The following is a 17,148-nucleotide window of genomic DNA, read 5'->3' as shown; positions in this document are numbered from 1 at the left end:
AGGTGATGGTGGCAGCTGACAGGGGTCTGTCTCTGACCCTAGAAAGGTGACTGCATTGGCTAAGGTGATCTTGGTTGAAACAGTTGGGTATGTTATTTGTGCACAACCAAGGAGCACCAAGGCAGGACTGGTTTCAGGCAAGGCTTGATCCAGTGGCATAGGAGTGTCACCAGGGATCTGACCTCCTCAGTTTTGTTCGTGGATGATCTCCCATCATGACCCCAGATGGTTGTCCCCAGGTCTACCAGTAACCAAGTCTTTGCATCATAAGAAAAGAGAGTGTCCTGGACGCAATATTCCCACCCAAAGTTTCGTGGCTGGAAAGGACAGATGGGCTCCCTGGACACCTGGCCACCAGCAGCTAAGTCCTGAGCTTCCATCCAGGGCTACCTGCTCACTGTCGCCACCTGCTGTCTGATCTGAGTAGTGCACTGTTTCTTAAGGTCATTTCTTTTCTTATAAAAGGACATCAGAAACAAATCGACCCAGAAACATTCAGAGACTTCTACAACTGCTGGAAGGAGACAGAAGCAGAGGCCCAAGAGGTCAGTCTGCCTTTGCTGGTGATGGAGCGTCTGGATAAGAACGAGTGTGTCTACAAGCTGTCCAGCTCCGTCAAGACCAGCCGCGGCGTCGGCAAGATTGCCATGACCCAGAAGCGCCTGTTCCTGCTAACAGAAGGGAGGCCGGGCTACGTGGACATCTCCACCTTCCGGGACATAGAGGTCAGTGAGCCCACCCGCCAGTTCCAGAATCTAGCCGGTCAGCAGGGAGTGTGGCCGGAGCCATGCCCACTCGCCCAGCTGAGCTGAGCGTTGGTGCAGACCCTCCGCGCGCGGCCCCTGGTCTGCCTCAGTTTGCCCATCTGCCAGAGGGAATGACGGGGTGGGTGCCTTCCTGGCAGGGTCATGGGGAGGATGGACCAGGCGTGTGTGTGAGCAGCGTGTTGACCATGGCCAGCTCTGATGCCGCTGCCTTGTGCTTGGGAGGCTCCAGGTGAGAGGCAGACTGGCCTTCTCGCTGCAGACCCTAGAGGCATAGGAACTACTTCCTTAAAGGGAAACTGACCTGGCCAGCCCCCGTGAGCCACCGTTCCTCACTTTACCTTAATATTTTATTTTATTATCATTATTATTACTTTGGTACCAGGGATTGAACCCAGGGGTGCATAACCACTGAGCCACCTCCCCAACCCTTTTTTATATTTTATTTTGAGACAGGGTCTTGCTGAATTGCTTAGGACCTCATTGGGTTGCTGAGGCTGGCTTTGAACTTGTGATCCTCCGGCCTCAGCCTCCCGAGCCCTGGGATTGTGGTTGTAGGCGTGTGCCCAGCACGTACCTCACATTTTCTCATCAGGCCACCTGGCTCTTGTTGCTTCTTGAATGAGCGGTTCCACGTGTGTTTTAGCGTAGTCATTTGCACTGCTGAGGAAGCTGAACTGTGCTCCTGCTTCATCCTGTGCCTTGCTCTATTCGTCTCCTCAACTGGGAGGCCTGTTGGCTTTGTTAATGTGACACATGACGGTGGCCACGGGGAGGCATTGAGGCTAGTGGCAGCTGAGGTCCGGAGACCTCAGGACGAGAGCTCGGGGCTGTGTTGAGCAGGCTGTCCGAGCCCCGTGCGAGCCCCGTGCAGGCCCCGTGCAGGCCCTGTGCGAGCCCCGCTGACAGATGGCCTGGGGTCCCTGCCGGGGCGCTGTGCTGCATTCCAGAGCTCTCTCTGCCCTCCCCCTCAGCCCCAGTGCCCCTTGGTCCGTGGCTTGACACGAGGCTTCCGCTTTCTCTGCCTCTGCAGGAAGTCAGAAGCACCACGTCCACCTTTTTCCTTCTGAGGATACCCACTTTAAAAATCAAAATGGCGTCCAGGAAGGAAGTGTTTGAAGCTAACCTGAAGTCGGAGTGCGACCTCTGGCACCTGATGGTGAAGGAGATGTGGGCTGGGAAGAAGCTGGCCGAGGAGCACAAGGTCCGAGACTGGGGGTCTCCACTCTGTGGCTGACGGGTGTGCCCGCCAGCGCTTAGGGCCGGGGTGAGGCCTGGCCCTCCTGGTGGAGGGAGGGAGGCCCTGAAGCTGTGGTGGTCTGGACCCAGCTGGAGGCTCACGGCCTGTGGGAAGGCTGCAGGGCACAGGTGGCCGGACACCATGCCTCCTCGTTTCCCTCCATGCCCCCACTGTTCTGGCGACATCCCAGCAAGTGGAGGGACAGGGCTGGGCTGTGCTGACCTCCTGCCCTCTGGGGTCTGAGGTAGGTGTTCTGGGCACACGCTGCTCTGAGTGGCTCTAACGTCACAGGATCTGGGAGTTGATGGGTGGCACTGGAATCCTTCCAGAGGTTATTGATATCCTAGGGATTTTGGCACTTTATTGATCACCCCGGATGACAAGCTGAAGGACACAGGGAGAGGAGGAAGCAGGTGGCGGGCCCGTGGTGTCAGTATCGTCTACATGCCAAAATGAGGCAGGAAACCCCATTTAAAAAGGGGCCGAGATGGGAAAGGAGCTCACACAAAAGCAACAGTTCCTAAGGTCCCAGAGGGAGGCAGGCTCAGGACAGGCCACCACTGACGGGGGCTCCCAGTCGCACAGTGGGAGGGTGGTCCTTTGTACCAGGCCAGTGTTCCGTGGTGTCTGGACAAGCCACTGACTTCACCCGCTGCTTATTTACCTGAACCAGTGCCATCTGGCTACAGCCGCGGGCGGGTGGGCTGCTGGGCAGTTTGGCTTGAGCGCAGCCACCCTGTGTGCTCACTGAGGTCCGCGACACGTCTGTGCCCTGGGCCCGCCACAGAGGAGGAGCAGCCTGCGGCCTGGGCTCCTCACGGCAAGGCTTGGGGGGACGCTGCCGGCTCCCCGTGTAACCGTCAACGTTTGTCTTAAAAATTGCACCCCATAAACCCAAACTCCTCGTCCACTGACCGCGGCCATGGGCTGTGGGCGTGCCTGGGGACGCGCTGCTCCTCCTGCGGCCGCCTTGGGGACCTCTGTGGCTCTTCCTGCATTGAAATGCACCCGTTTCCACCCCAGGACCCCCAGTACATCCAGCAAGCACTGACCAACGTCCTGCTGATGGATGCCGTCGTGGGCACACTGCGGTCACCTGGTGCCATCTACGCAGCCTCCAAGCTGTCCTACTTTGATAAGATGAAGAGCGAAAGTAAGAGCAGCTGGCCGGGCACCGTCTGCGTCTGGGGCGTGTCGAGGTGTGTCAGATGACTCTGGCCGTCCCCTGGCTTCCTGGCCTGTTGGCCTCCTCCTGACCCTGCCTCTCCTCCGGTGGCCGCCTTGGCTCCCGGTCCCAGCGGGGTGCCTGGCTGCTGAAGCAGGCTGGAAATCCAAGGACGGCCACTGAGTGGTGTGGTGCCTCTGGACGCCAGGGACAGGCCTGGTGGGCTTGGGCCCTCTGCCGGGGCCACCTGCGTGGGCAGGCTGTTCCTGCCTGGCCCTCGCTCCCAGGCCGCACAGCTGGGCCCGGCTTGAGCTGCCTTCCGGAAGATGGTTCTCAGTCCGGGTGCCCACGGGTGAAGTGCCCACCATTTCAGTGCTGGCCCCTGTTTTGTTCCCATCTTATGTGATCTCTGGGGCCAGCTGTCTCGGGGTGTGCACGAGAGGTGGGAATGTCGAGGACACTTGTTACCATCGACACCGGAATCAGGCCAACAGCACAAGACTGGTTTCTGTGCTAGCGGGTGGCGGCATGTTGCCTGGGGCCCTTGGGGTTGTGGGCAGTGGTTTTCTGAGATAGAGTCCGTGTGTTGTCCTGTAAAGCGGACGCTCAGTGGTTCTGGAGGGTTCCAAGGGGTATGCCATGGCCTCTGGTGAGAGGGACCAGAGCCCGTGGGAGTCCTGGCCGACTGCCCGTCTGTCGCCTCTGGTGGGTGGGATCCGGTGCTTCTGTTTCGTCTGTTTGAATTGGGACGATAATATCAGCGTTGTCAGTCTGTGAGGCTTGACACAATAAGGCCAGAGGGCAGCTGGGCAGGTACCAGAGGACAGCCGCCCAGACTGTGGTGCCCACGTGATCAGTGGGTAACTGCGGCCAGGAAGTCCCCTGAAGTCACTGAAGCTGCCCTGTGACAAGGAGACGGTGCCTGGTACTCACGGTCGGGGCAGGACCCCGTTACAGCACGTGGTGCCAGCAGCCCGGATGGAGGCAGCTTTGTCTGGAGACGGGGGTTTTCTGCAGAAGGGGGTGTCTGCTCCTCCATGGGCCAGTGGCTTCTAACTGGGGCGGCTCTGTACCCCCTCCCTGGGGAGAGGCCTCGGCAGTGCCGAGAGACATCGAGGGTGTGTGTGGGGTGCTGCTGGCGTCTGGGGGGCACGGCCAGGGACACAGGTCAGCCCGCAGCAGGGACGCCAGCCTGCATCGTCATTCTGGGGCTGAGAGACTGCTCTTGAGCTAGTTTCCTTGGTGGCTGCAGCTCGGGGCTGTTCTGTTACTGAGGGATGTTTCAAGTGCCCTCTCTGCTCAGCAGCAGCTTCGGGCTGGGAAGGGGGCGCTCCCCACGGCCATGCTGCCGCACATAGGCTACCCCGAGAAGGGCCTGACGCTGCTCTCCTTGGCCGGGCTGCAGGGACGCCACCTGTGTCCTTGTGGCAGTGAACTGACTCCAGGTTTTGTCCTCAGTGCCCACGGCGTTCCCCATGACGACCGCGGAGACCCTGAAACACAAGATCAGCCCTTGGGTGGGGGAGACGGCGCCGCAGGCGGTGGACGTGCTGCTCTACACTCCAGGTGAGGGCTGTCCGTCGGGCTGCTCTTTCACAGCTCATGGGCCAAGTTAGGGTTTGGGTGCGAGGTCACCCCGAAGCCAGAGGCTGCAGACCCGTGGGAAGCGGCACAGGGCAGGGGCTTGGGGGGTGAGCCCTCAAGAGGCAAAGGCCGTGCCCAGGCTCACCCGTCCCAGCGTGTTTGTCCCCTGCCCTCCAGAGCAGGTGCAGGGCACTGGCTCCCACCGGCTCACGTGGGTCGCTGGGAGTCACTGAGGCTGCCCTGTGACAAGGAGACTGGGCCTGGTACTTGGGTCGGGGCTGGCGGGCAGGAGTTGCCCTGCCCTTCCCTCCCCGCCTCCTGTTTGGTGCCTTTCTGCACATGACTTTCTGGCTCTCTAAGAGCTGCATTTGGATGGTCGGAGGGAGAACGTGGTGCACCCCGACTCCAAGCACCAGCAGGGGCCCTCCTTGGGCTGTGGTTGCACATCAGAGCACTGGGCTCTGGATGGCGGAGGACAGCAGCAGGGGCCACGCCGAGAGCAGGTGGTGGCAGGTGGGGCCGCTGGCTTCAGGCAGGAGGAACTTTCAGTTTGTTGTCAGTTCTTTGCTCCAGAAGGACTTAACAGGAGCACCACAGAACACTCCCGCGTGGCCTCACGGATCCGTTGATTGACGATGGGCGCACGTTCTGGGGCGGTGGCCGCGTGCTCTCCCGGGGTAGGGCCGCGTGTCGGGAGCAGCAGCAAAGCAGGGGGTGGTGGGGAATGAGCAGAGCAGAGCCCAGCGCGTGCCTTGGACCCGGACTACGTGGCTGCTGACCGTGGTGCTCACTGGCTCTGGCTCCATGGCCACGGCGCCTGGACTGAGGGCTGTTTTCAGATCCAGGGCCCTTTCCCTTAAATTACAACTGACCAGCCTCTGGGCGTCTTGCCCCTGTGGGACGGTGGTGTGGAGGGGCCGGGGCCTGCCAGAGGGGAGTCCTGGTAACCCTGGCTCTCGGTGGACTCCCAGGGTTGCCAAGCCAGCCACGGACCAGTGCAGTAGACACCCCGAAGGTGTGGCTCCTCCTAATGGTGACAGGCAGTGCTTGGGAGGGGGGTGGGCAAGGACGAATCCTGACCCCCTCTCCCCACGCTCAGTTCCAGGGGACTGAAATCTAGACTTGAAGGGCATTTTAGCAACAAGAAATTAGAGCAAGCGGACCTGCGCACCAGGCCCTGCAGAAGGGGCCTCTATCCCAGGGCAGCCCATGGCCCCTGGGCCTAAAAAGCCCTGACCCTGGGGCAGGTTGGTGGATTTGGCCACGGTGCAGTAAAGGGGTTTGAAGGTCCTGCAGGATTCACAGGGGATGTCTGCTGGGCCACAGTAGACGGGAGGAGGAACAGCACCAGTTGTGGTGGGCAGAGTGGCCAGGGGCTCGGGCCTCAGCCTCATTAATGGTTAGGGAAATGTGAAAGCAGGCCACATGTGGTGTGCCTGTGGCCCCTGCCCCTGGGGGCCCCAGACAGGAGGTCTTGAGACCAGCCCGGGTAACGTAGAGAACCATCTTGAAAACAAAACCCCGAAACTTTTACTTCTTTAGAGTGGCCAAAATTAAAAGGCCACCACTGAGCGTCAGGGAGATGGGGGACCCTCCTACGCCTTGGTTGGCATGGCACTTGGTGGCTCCTGCCTAGGCCTCTCCAGCTGACCCCTGCTTTCTGTGTCCAGTGCTCACCAGCCCCTCCTGCTGTCCCCTGCTCTGGAACTGTGGCTATCTAGAGGCCCTGACGCACCTGCCTGGTGCCACGCAGGGCACCTGCCCCGGGTGCTCTGTCTGTGTGGTTCTCGGCAGCCAGTCTGCGCCCAGGGGCAGGCGTGTGGCCTCCTTGCCTGGTGGTGCCTGGGACCCCCTCACGTCTCTGCCACTGATTTCCTCTTCAGGGCATCTTGACCCAGCAGAGAAGGCAGAGGACGCCCGCCCCAAGCTGTGGTGTGCCCTGAGTGGGGGCAAGGTGACCGTGTTCGATGCCTCCTCCTGGACTGTCCACCAGCACTGCTTTAAAGTGGGCACCTCCAAAGTGGTGAGCAGGTGGGGGCCCTCAGGTTCAGATGGGCCCAGAGCTTCTCCCCAGCTTTGGGAAACAGTCTCGTCTTTGCTGGGGTCTGAATGCGGCCTGCCCCTCCCACCACTATGGCACGCTCATGGCGGGGGCAGCTCCGTGCCACCCAGGTGTGCCGGGCCCAGGGTCACAGAACCCCTGTGGTATTTTCTATGATTCTGGTGATGCCTGGTGAGGGGCAGTGGGTGCCCTCCAGGGTGTCCAACCACCCTGCGTCCTAGCCAGCAGAGGCCAGGCCTGTCCTGGGTGCTTGGTCCTTTTGTTCCTTTGAGTCTGAATGAAGTTGAGGGTTTTATAACCAGAATGGCTGGGAGTTTCTTGGCCTGGTCATGGGGTGGCCTCCTGTGGACCCAGCAGCTTGAGGGTGCCCCTAAGCCTGCACGGGTCCTCCGTCTCTTCAGGCGCTTGGCAGTCCTTCCCTGTCCTCAGACCCCCATTGCTGGAGGACTGTGCCTTCTGGCCAGTCTGGGGGTGTGAGAAGCACCTCCCGTTGAGCTGTTTGCATTTTTCCGGTCGCTCGTGACCGTCTTTCTCTGTCTTGCCTGCCCTCACCTTGACTGGGGGGTCTCACCGTGTTACCCAGGCTGCCCTTGAGCTCCTGGGCTCCAGACACCCCCCACCCCCTCCCCGTCTGTGCCTTCTGAGCAGCTGGGACTCCAGGCCCACCGTGGCTGGCTTCTGAGGACCCTTCGAAGATTCACAGCTGCGGCCTCTCTGGAGTCCCAGCCTCTGTCCAGTCTGTGCTGCTCTCCCCTTGCTGGCTGCCAGGTGGTTTGGTGCCCTGTACTCCCACTGTGCAGGGGCTGTCACCCTGTCCAGGAGAAGCCACCATTCCAAGGGACCCTGCAGGGAGATGCCCTGCCCTGTGCCTCACACAGCACAACCCGCTGGGCTCACATGTAACGTGAAGAGGACGTTCCAGCGAAGCATCAGAGCTGCTTAGGGTCCATTTTGGTGGTTGCATCTTATCTAAAAATAACAGGACGCTCATGGCGTGAGCAGAAAATGAGTTTTCACACTGTTCCAGTGGGTGCTTTCAAAGCCAAAAACCCTGTGACTGCAGCCCGGGCACCCAGTGCCTGGGATCAGGCCGTCCAGGTACCTGGATGTCAGACTCGGCAGCGCGCAGGGGAGGGAGAGGCCATGAAACTGCTTCCCGAACCCTTCCCATAGTCCGCAGGTCTCAGTGGAAGGGTGGGAGGGTCTGAGTTACCAGAAGTGAAAATGTGTGCATCTGATCACACTCAGAACTGGACAGAAGCAGAAAGAGAAACTGAGGGGACCGTCCTCGTTCTGAGTTGAGAGCCCCCCAGGGCCTGTTTAATAAGATCCCAATGACAGTAAGCCCCAAAGGCTGCCTTGGTCGCAGTCCCCGCCGCCCTCCAATTAGTCCTGGGAAACGAGTGCGCGTCTGTGTCTGGGAGCCCAGTGGGGCAGCGGCCACCAGTTCCCGTCATGCCTCTCGCCCCGTTAGAGCTGCATGGTGATGGCGGAGCAGAGCCAGGTGTGGATTGGCTGCGAGGACTCCGTCATCTACATCATCAACACCCACAGCATGTCCTGCAACAAGCAGCTCACGGACCACCGCTCCGCTGTCACGGGCTTGGCTGTGCAGGATGGGAAGAAGCCCAGGTACGGTGGCTCTGTAGGGTCAGGGGTGCCAGTGTGAAGGGTGCTGGGCTCAGAGCAACGCGGGTCCAGAGGAGAGGTGGGCAGCGACCCTGCTCGTGGGCACAGAGGAAGGCGCTGACCCTCGGTGACCAGCCCGGGCAGGCGTGGCGAAGGGATGAGCTTTCTCATTGTTACACTGAAACCTGTATTTGAGAGATCCCCCGAGCTTTCCCTGTTGTCTTCTTTAAAACTGTCATGGTTAAGTCAGCTCCCACAAAGCCACCTGCTGGCCAGCAGCCTGTAGCCTGCCCAGGCCTGGCAGGGTCTCTGTTCCTGCTGGGCCAGTGACCTCACTTTGACTTGGATAAGGCCCTGCCTCCATGTCAGGTCCCGTTCTGAGGTCCTGGGGTGAGAACCCAGGTTGTGTCACTCACTGTATGTTCCCATTACCTGAGGGCAGGCTCTGGTTCTGCTCACCACGTGTGTCCTGTGGTGAGGATAGGGCCTGGCACAGCACTGCCCGGGTCAGGGGCTCACCTGGAAGACAAACAGGCTGGCTAGGGCAGGACCAGGGGTGGCGCTGGCCAGTCCGCCTCCCTGCAGCTGCAGTGCAGGCCCTCTGCGGCCCCTCTGGGCTGGGCGGCCCTTGGTGGGCCTTGTTTCAGTCCATGGTCTTGCTGTGGCTCTGCCCAGCACTGCCCAGGACAGCCTCGGTGCGACTGGGTGCCCCGACAGCCTGCTCCTGCCCCGGACGGCCGGGCGGCACTCGCCTTCCGTGTAATGGATGCCTAATGGCGACTTGGTTCTCCTGGGGCTGAAGGCCTGGGGCCCAGGGGCCCTGTTCAGTGTGTGCACGTGCCTTTGATCCCTCCAGCGAGGTCTTCTCCTGCAGCCTGGACGGGACAGTCCTGGCGTGGAACGTGAGCACGCTGCAGGTGACCAGCCGGTTCCAGCTGCCAAGCGGAGGTCTCACGTCCATCAGTCTACACAGTGGCCATCTGTGGTGCTGTAAGTCCTCCAAACCACCCTGACCCTGCGCTCAGAGCCCGTTTCCCTCTGCCTCGGGCAACCTCCAGGCACTCTCTGTCACTCTTCCCTGCTGGCTGTGCCCAAGCCCCTGCCGCCCTGTTGTGCCAGCCACGCCCGCCTCCCTGTGCTCTTGCTACACATGCTCTGGGGTGAACCTGGCCCAGGTGTCCCTGAGTCCCCTCTGCCCCATCACCCTCCACAGCCACCTCCTGGGCCACCCCTGCCACTCCCAGCACATCCCTGGGACCTGAGCATCCTCAAGGCCAAGCCAGGCTCTTTGCGGGTGACAGGAGGCATAGCCTCTGCCTGGTGGCTCATGTTGCCCTGGGGGGACATCCAGGACACAGATGTTGCCTGTGGCTGAAGGCCTCCCTGTGGGCGTGGCCAGGCAGGGCGTGTGGCTGTCCCCAGTTCTTTTACATTGAAGCGTATTTTAGTATAGCGAGATGCACAGGACCCTCCACACCCCCCTCAGTCTCTGCAGGGGATCGGTTTCAGGAGCCCCAGGGCTGCTCACGGCCTTCGTCCTGGGGCGTGCACCCTCCTGGTGCTTTACGTCACCTCTGGGCCACTTACCTACCTGGCATGACAGTGTCACGAAAGGCTAAGAAAGGTTAAGGCAGCTGCAGGAGGCTGCTCCCAGAGCAGGCAGAGTGGGGGCCAGAGTCAGAGTCTCTGTGGTGGGCAGGGGTTTTAACCAGCCAGTTCCCCAGAGCCGTCAGGCAGGGCTCTAGAAGACGCCAGTTCTGGAATGTCAGTTGGAGGTGTGACCTTGGAGTGAGGTGTGCGTCACTGTCAGGGGCAGGAAAAGCAGCCCTCTGCTGAAGCCCAGGACAGAACCAGACATTTTCTGACGAGTGACCAGGTGACAGGATGCTGCCGCGTTTAGTCGGGGGGTTCCTTTTATGGGTCTTAGATGAGGGGCTTGCATCTGATGAGGCTGATAAACTCCCAAGTGTGAGCTGGGTGTGGTGGCACATCCTGTAAACCCAGTGACTTGGGAGGCTGAGGCAGGAGGATTGCAAGTTCAAGGCCAGCAACTTAGTGATACTGTATCAAAAAATAAAAAAGAGCTGGGGATGTAGCTCAGTGGTGAAGTGCCCTGGTTCAGTCCCTGAACCAAAACAGAAAATAGCCAACCAAACCACCCCCACCACCACCTGCATTCTGGTGTTCCTGAGGGGCTGGGATGTCCTCAGGCTCCTGATTTCGTCTGATCAGTTGGCAGGAATCACTTGTTTACTGCCTGGTTCTTTGTGTCCGTGCTGGGCAGATGGCGGTCGCTTACTTGCACAGACCAGGTGCAGAGTCACCTCCTGGCAAGCTTCTGTTCTGTAGTATGGAGTAGCTTGGGGCAGGCACAGTCCAAGAACATCTGTGGTACACACCATGGAGGGACTCAGAGCAGGGTTCAGACAGAAAGAAGAGGGGCCAGGGGCACCCAGCAGTGACCCACTCTGCTCCTCTCAGGCCCCAGCGCAGGCTGAGGATAAGCCTTCCACACGTGGGCCTTTGGGAAATTCCAGGCCCAGCTGCAGCGGTTGGGAAGGTCCCTCTGCGTGCTGTTGGCTGTGAGCCTCCTGGTGATGTTCACTTCAGTTCTCGAGTCTCCATTTGGTTTTTGTTTGGAGGACTCCATTTCTCTCCTGACTTCCTTGTGCCCTCACCTGGCCTTGTCCCTGTGTGCTGGGCCCACCCTGGGACGATCATACACCAGTGACGTTCTGAGCCCTACCCCCTGTTCTCTGCTCTCTGGGTCTGTACGGTGGGGGTGGGCGGTGAAGCTCCTGCAGTGGTTGGGAGCTGGTCCCTGCCACTCTGGCCTCCTGTGGCCCTGCCCCACACTCCCACTGGCCCCATAGCACTTGTTAGGTCAGGTAGGTGACAGCACCCGGCCAGGGCTTCCTGGAGGGTGCGGTGCTTGTTGGGCAGCAGCAGAGGCAGCTCCCAACCAGGCTTAGAGGGGGGAGAGGAGAGCCCTGTGAGTCCCAGGGCCCACTCGTCAGGTGAGGCTGGCAGCTAGAGGGGAATGCAGTGCAGCGTCCCCATGGTGTAAAGCCATCGGCATCTCTCCAGCTCCTGGGACCCGCTGTCTCCCAGCACCCGTGTACCCAGGCCTCTTTGTTTGTGAGCGGGATGCTACCCGAGAGCCAGGCTTGTCCTCCTGCCCTCCGGCCTGCACTGTTCACACGGGACACTGGCGTGCCAGGGGGCAGGGGACAACGCAGTGGCTCCGCCAGGTCAACTCCAGCCTGACCAGGCCGGCTTTGCACCGCCTCCTGGGCTGGTTTTGATGGCTTGGAGCTGGCAGAGAGGCAGACACTGCTGGCCTGCAGGTAGGCCCCTTACCTGCAGGGTGACAGACCGAGGGTTGTGCTGGCGCTGCGCACAGGGAAGCTGGGTGTCACTGAGTGGGGCTAGGACCCGCTTTGGCTTCTGGAGAGGGAAATCCCCAAACACCAGAGGCCCGAGGTGCCCAATCCGCCCTGCCTTCTTCTGCCCCACTGCCCACGCCGAGAGGCCCCTGGCAAGCTCGGGCCCAGGGCCCCCGTGGAGCAGCGGTGGGCGGGCTCACGCTCCGCGTCACAGGGACACTCGCTGCCCCGACCCTTCCAGCCCACCATGTGTCACCCGCCACTCCTCACCAAGCTCTCCTCCTGCAGGCACAGGTGACAGCATCGTGGTGCTGACCCTGCAGGGCACCTTCTGCCGGGAGCTGAGGATGGACGAGACCCCGAGTGACACACGCACCTCTTTCGTGGGCTTCCAGCTCTTCCACGAGGTACCGGGGAGCAGCCAGCTGCCCGCTGCAGGGGCGGGGCTGCCTTGGCCACGGGCCCACGGTGGTTTCTGTCCAGCAGGAGCAGCTCTGGGCGGCCCGTGTGGGTCACAGTGAGGTCTACGTCTGGAGCTTGAAGGACCTGGCCCGGCCGCCGCAGAGGGTGCCCCTTCAGGACTGCTCCCAGATCCACTGCCTGCTGCTGGTGAAGAGGCAGGTGAGCCGCCGCCTTTCCTCAGGGGTCCTCCCTGCAGTGGGGCTGGTGGAGGACGATAAGCCTTCCACACGTGGGCCTTTGGGAAGTTCCAGGCCCAGCTGCAGCGGTTGGCTGTGAGCCTCCTGGTGATGTTCACTTCAGTTCTCGAGTCTCCATGCTTCTTAGAAGCTGGACGTCCCAGAACCGCATTCTGGGTGGCTTCAGCCGCTCACTAGACCTCTGCCCTCAGGCCTGAGTGGGTTGAGGGTGAGGGCACGAAAGCGCTTAGCAAGTGTCAAGTCCACAGTGTGTTTGACCACGGTCACATGGTCCCTGTGGTCCCTGGGCTGGGAGGCCTGAGAAGAGGGCTCCAGAGGCCACAGAGGGCTGTGGCCCCCGGCTCTGTCCTGTAGGTACATCAGGTGGCCTGTCCAAGAGGGACTCAGCTTCGGGGTGCAGAACCCAGGACTGGGCCATGCCCACGCCCTCGAGGCTCTTGGATCCTGGCTGACATGCCTCCCGTTTCTCCCTGCAGATCTGGGTGGGCGGCAGGGGACTGTCACAGGGGAAACTCAAGGGGAAAATCTACGTGATCGATGGACAGCGGAAGACAGTGGAAAAGGAGCTGGTGGCACACGCGGACACCGTGAGGACGCTGTGCTCTGCCGAGGACAGATACGTGCTGAGCGGGTCTGGCGGGGAGGAGGGCAAGATCGCCATCTGGCAGGTGGAATGAAGGCGAAGGGCCTGCTGGCCGCCCTGGGTGGGGACAGCACCTTCTGCAGCCTTCCCCTCCGCAGGAGCCTGAGGGGCAGGGGTGCCAGTGACGGGGCCCTGGCCCTGTACGTCTCTGGACGGTCCGTGTGGGTGCTTGCTCAGGCCGGCCGCCACATCTCCTTTCCCACCACCTCTGCCAGAGGTGTCCTGTGCCGTCTGCAGAGTTCCAGAACCCACGCCCAGGGGACAGCACTGGGCCCAGAGCCGACCAGGCTGGCCTCTCCTTCGCCTCCCTCATCCACTCCAGGAGTCACGTGGGCATCACAGGGGGTGTGGCGGGCACGTGGAGGAGCGCCAAGGGCTGCGGCCTCCATGACTGCTCGTTCTGGGGAGGCTCTGGGGATTTTAGGAGCCCAGGCTGTCCCGCCACAGCAGGTGGCTGGGGCTGCCCGAGGGGCGGGGCAGCGCTGTGATCTGCTGTCCAGACTGGTGGAATAGCTGGGACAAGCTGCTGCTGCTTTCCTTGTTAAGTAAAATTTCTATAATGAAGAGACCCAGAGACTCTGTTTCACCACAGACCTCGGCAGGTCTGGGTGGGGAGCCCGTGGCCCTGCCTGGGTGCAGAACCACTTACCAGTCCTGCCTTCTCAGGCCACTGTGGGCCTCCTACGCAGGCTGTGGACTGACGTGCCGGCGAGGCTGCACCACCCGAGAGGAGCTGTAGATAGTCCAATGCTCGCAAGGAGGTCTGTGTATATCTTCATGCTGCAATTGAGACTTCACTCCTGAAATAGAACGTTCTGTAAAGAAGGTTTGGGCCTTGTTGCTGGACACAGAGGGAACATTTGTCCACTGGCACACTTGTGGCTTGTGGCCATCCATGGGCTCAGTCATGGGGTCACCTGGACACTGTCAGGTTTTTGGGACTTAGCTGGACACATGCTAATCTTGCTCGCCAAGGGCTGCTCAGGGTGTCTGTGGGCCCCTGGACCAGGGCCATGCTTTGGCAGCACCCGGGTGCCACGTGAACACCAGCCCCTAGAAGTGGCTGGATCTACGTTTTGAAAGGCCTGCATCACTGGACAGCATGTCCCCTAAGTGTGGTTTTGCATAGCCACCAGCTTTTCAGTGTCCTGGAACGTGGCACAGAGAAGGGCACAGAGTTGCACCCTGCTTGTCTGTGTTTCGGGGGTGCTCCCGACATCTGCAAGGCGGGGCTGACAGCAGAGGCCAGAGGTTGAGCTCTGCCTTTGTAAACACGTGCGAATGTCCAGGGAGAGTCTGTCAGGAATACAGTAATGACTGTTTAATACCAAGCCACGTGTAGCCAGGTGTCTTCAGTGTGAATAATAAATTCTTTATTTAGTAATTGCTAATGTCCAGTTGATTTTAGCCATCATCAACTGGAAGAGGTCTCCAGGCAGCGTAGGACCATTTTGAACTTGCTCTTGACTCATGCCAAGCACCAGATAAGTTATCTCCCTGCAGGTGATAATTTCCAGGATTGTGTATGATGGTGATTGGGTTTGAAACAACCAGTGCAGAACCACAGGCTTTTACGAGGTGGTCATTTATGTAAGAGGGAGTGGTGAGCACCGGAGTCGAGGGGCAGTGGGCTACAGTGAGTGGCCGCTGCGCTTATGTAAACAGTCCTTGCAGAGCGCTGGCTGGGATGGAAAGGGCACCTTGATGCCATCAGGATCCACCAGGAACTGCTCAGAGGTTCCACCTGGGCTGCTTTGCTGGGCTCTCATGAAAATATATAAAAACATACAAAACCGAGAAAGCTCCTGCAGAGGGTTGAATGACATCAAAGGTATGTCCACATCCTGACTTGACTTGGAGAAAGGGTCTTTGTGGATGAAATGATGATCTCAAATGTGGACAACTGGCCTGAGGAGGGGGGGACAGGGGCACACAGGGAGAGGCCTGCGTAGGTGGAGCAGAGGATACAGATGCAGCCAAGCCAGCCCACAGCCGTGGGGGCTTAGAGGGGCAGGACGGCTCATCCCCAGAGCCCCCAGAGCCCCCCATGCCTGGATTTCACTCTGCAGCCTACAGAACTAGGAAGTCCCCCAGGTGGTGGTCACTGGTTATGCAGCTGCAGGACACTCACTCCCAGGGCTGTTGTGGAGCATTTGCTCTGGGCAGGGCTTGCCAGGCTTTTCAAATGCACTATCGTGCCTGGTGCTCAGAACACTTACCACATGGAGGAACACTGTCCCCACGGGATCTGTCAGGGCCCCCTGGCCCCAGCACTGACAGCAAGGCTGCAGGGAGCACCTGCTCCTCATTTCCCTGGAGTCGATGGTTCTTCAGGGGCTCAGGGCTGGTCTGGCTCTGACGGGGTGGAGGGGGGTCCTATCAGCCAGTCTCCTGGCTCTTAGTGGGTGGGAGACGGGTGGTCCAGAGTGTCAGTAGCCCCTGCCTCTTAGCCTGGGGCAGGGAGGGAAAGAAAAGGGAAAACAGCGGACAACACCAAGAGTTCATTCTGTAAAGAATGACAAACTATCAAGATTGCTCAAGGGAAGGAAAAACAGTGTCATATTACATGATTTTAAGCTTTACTAAAAACGACAGGAATTGAGACACCGTAGGATTTGACCTGATGGCAAATGCACCCACAGACAGAGTGCAGGGTCTAGCACAGTCCGCAGTCAACTGACTTTCAGGAAGAAAAAGTCGATTCAGCGAAAAACCTGCTCAGCCCACAGCGCCGCCCCGGCTGGACAGCGAAGAGAGGACGACGCTGAAGAGCAGCTCAACCCTCTCCTCACATGAAAACTCAGTAACAAAACTTAACTCAAGGAGGTTCACAGATCTGAATGTAGAACTAGAAGTTCTAGAAAGTAGCCTAGGAGAATGTTTTTGCAACCTAGTGCAGACAGAGATTTTTTTAGAGAACACAGGAAAAGAAATGTGAAATCAAAAGAAAAAATAGAACCGCTCACCTGGCTGGCAAAAGCAGCCAGACACAAAACAGGTGGCACTTACCGGGCTGGTTGGGTTCATGGCTGTCTGGGTGGCAGTGAACTGGCTGCAGTCCAGGGAGTCCTGGGCAGTGGGGCGTCAGTTTCTCAGGTGCCATTTGTCAAAACTCACAGAACTGCTGACTGCATACCTGCTGGTTTTACTGTGTGTGAAGTAACGTGGTTAAAGCACAAGACCCTGACCAGCAGTGTGGGGCTAAGCGCTGGTCATGCAGGGTGTCAGCCAAACCCAAACGCTGCACAGTGCAGAACTGGAGTGTCCGCTTTTTGTAAAATAAAAACTTCTTTTTAACATTATTTTACATGCAAAGATGTAAAGGTTGGGCAGCTCGGGGTGGGGGGGGGGGTTGGGGTGCCATTTTCTACATGATTGACTGCTCCTTGCCCCACGGTGGCCAGTTTGTCCCCTCTGAGCTCAGGTAGCACACCCGTGGACCTCTGGGTGTGCTACTCAGGTGGCCCCAAGTTGGGGCGCGAGATGTGCTGTGGAGGAGGCCCCCTCCCGGTGTCGCCCCAGTCACATGTGTCCACAGCTCCCTGCTGCAGGGGGAACACCGGGTCTTGGGGACAAACGAGCTCGGTCCTGCCATGTGGGTTCCCTGCAGAGAAACTCGCCCATGAGGTGCGGGGGCTGCAGCCTTCCCAATACTTGGCCTCATGTCCCTCGGTGACCTCACCCTACCCAGCTGTGCTGAGGGGCTCTTGCCTGCATTCCCCACCATCGCCCCTGCCTCACCCCTGGCCAGCAGGTGGGTGCATTCTGGCTCAAATCCCACCAGCTGGGACTAGCCTCCTATTTCCCCTGCTGCCAACTGGCTGTGACATTGACAACCCTCTTGGGTGGAATGCCATAAGACCCAGATGGTGTTTTCTGCCCCAGGATCCTGCGTGCATTAGGGACGACCAAGGGTCACCAGACCCGGGGGGGCAGTCTGCAACTTCCCAGCCCCTCCTCCACCGGAACAGCCCGGCCAGGCTGCGGAGCTGGGGCTCTCAGTGCAGCAGAAGCAG

General features: G+C 59.8%; 1 protein-coding gene across 3 annotated transcripts in view; it reads left to right on the top strand.

Annotated features, from left to right (window-relative positions):
* Dennd3 (DENN domain containing 3) overlaps positions 1-16,394 on the top strand; it is a 48,679-nt gene extending 32,285 nt beyond the window's left edge. The window contains exons 14-23 of one of the 3 annotated variants that reach the window (XM_026403048.2): positions 466-725; positions 1,798-1,968; positions 3,028-3,157; positions 4,628-4,735; positions 6,637-6,776; positions 8,290-8,447; positions 9,319-9,434; positions 12,119-12,237; positions 12,314-12,451; positions 12,966-16,394. In XM_026403048.2, coding sequence (XP_026258833.2) covers positions 466-725; positions 1,798-1,968; positions 3,028-3,157; positions 4,628-4,735; positions 6,637-6,776; positions 8,290-8,447; positions 9,319-9,434; positions 12,119-12,237; positions 12,314-12,451; positions 12,966-13,166 — 1,541 coding nt within the window. In that variant the 3' untranslated portion in view covers positions 13,167-16,394. Of the gene's footprint in view, positions 1-465; positions 726-1,797; positions 1,969-3,027; positions 3,158-4,627; positions 4,736-6,636; positions 6,777-8,289; positions 8,448-9,300; positions 9,435-12,118; positions 12,238-12,313; positions 12,452-12,965 lie in introns of all 3 variants that reach the window. The other 2 variants (XM_026403047.2, XM_026403046.2) reach the window with 2 other exon arrangements.
* Positions 16,395-17,148: the final 754 nt, after the last annotated feature.

The sequence above is a fragment of the Urocitellus parryii genome, chromosome 7 (genome assembly GCF_045843805.1).
Source record: "Urocitellus parryii isolate mUroPar1 chromosome 7, mUroPar1.hap1, whole genome shotgun sequence".
NCBI lineage: Eukaryota > Metazoa > Chordata > Mammalia > Rodentia > Sciuridae > Urocitellus > Urocitellus parryii.
The sequence above is the reverse complement of the archived record's forward strand: the minus strand, read 5'-3'. Positions and strand labels throughout refer to the sequence as shown.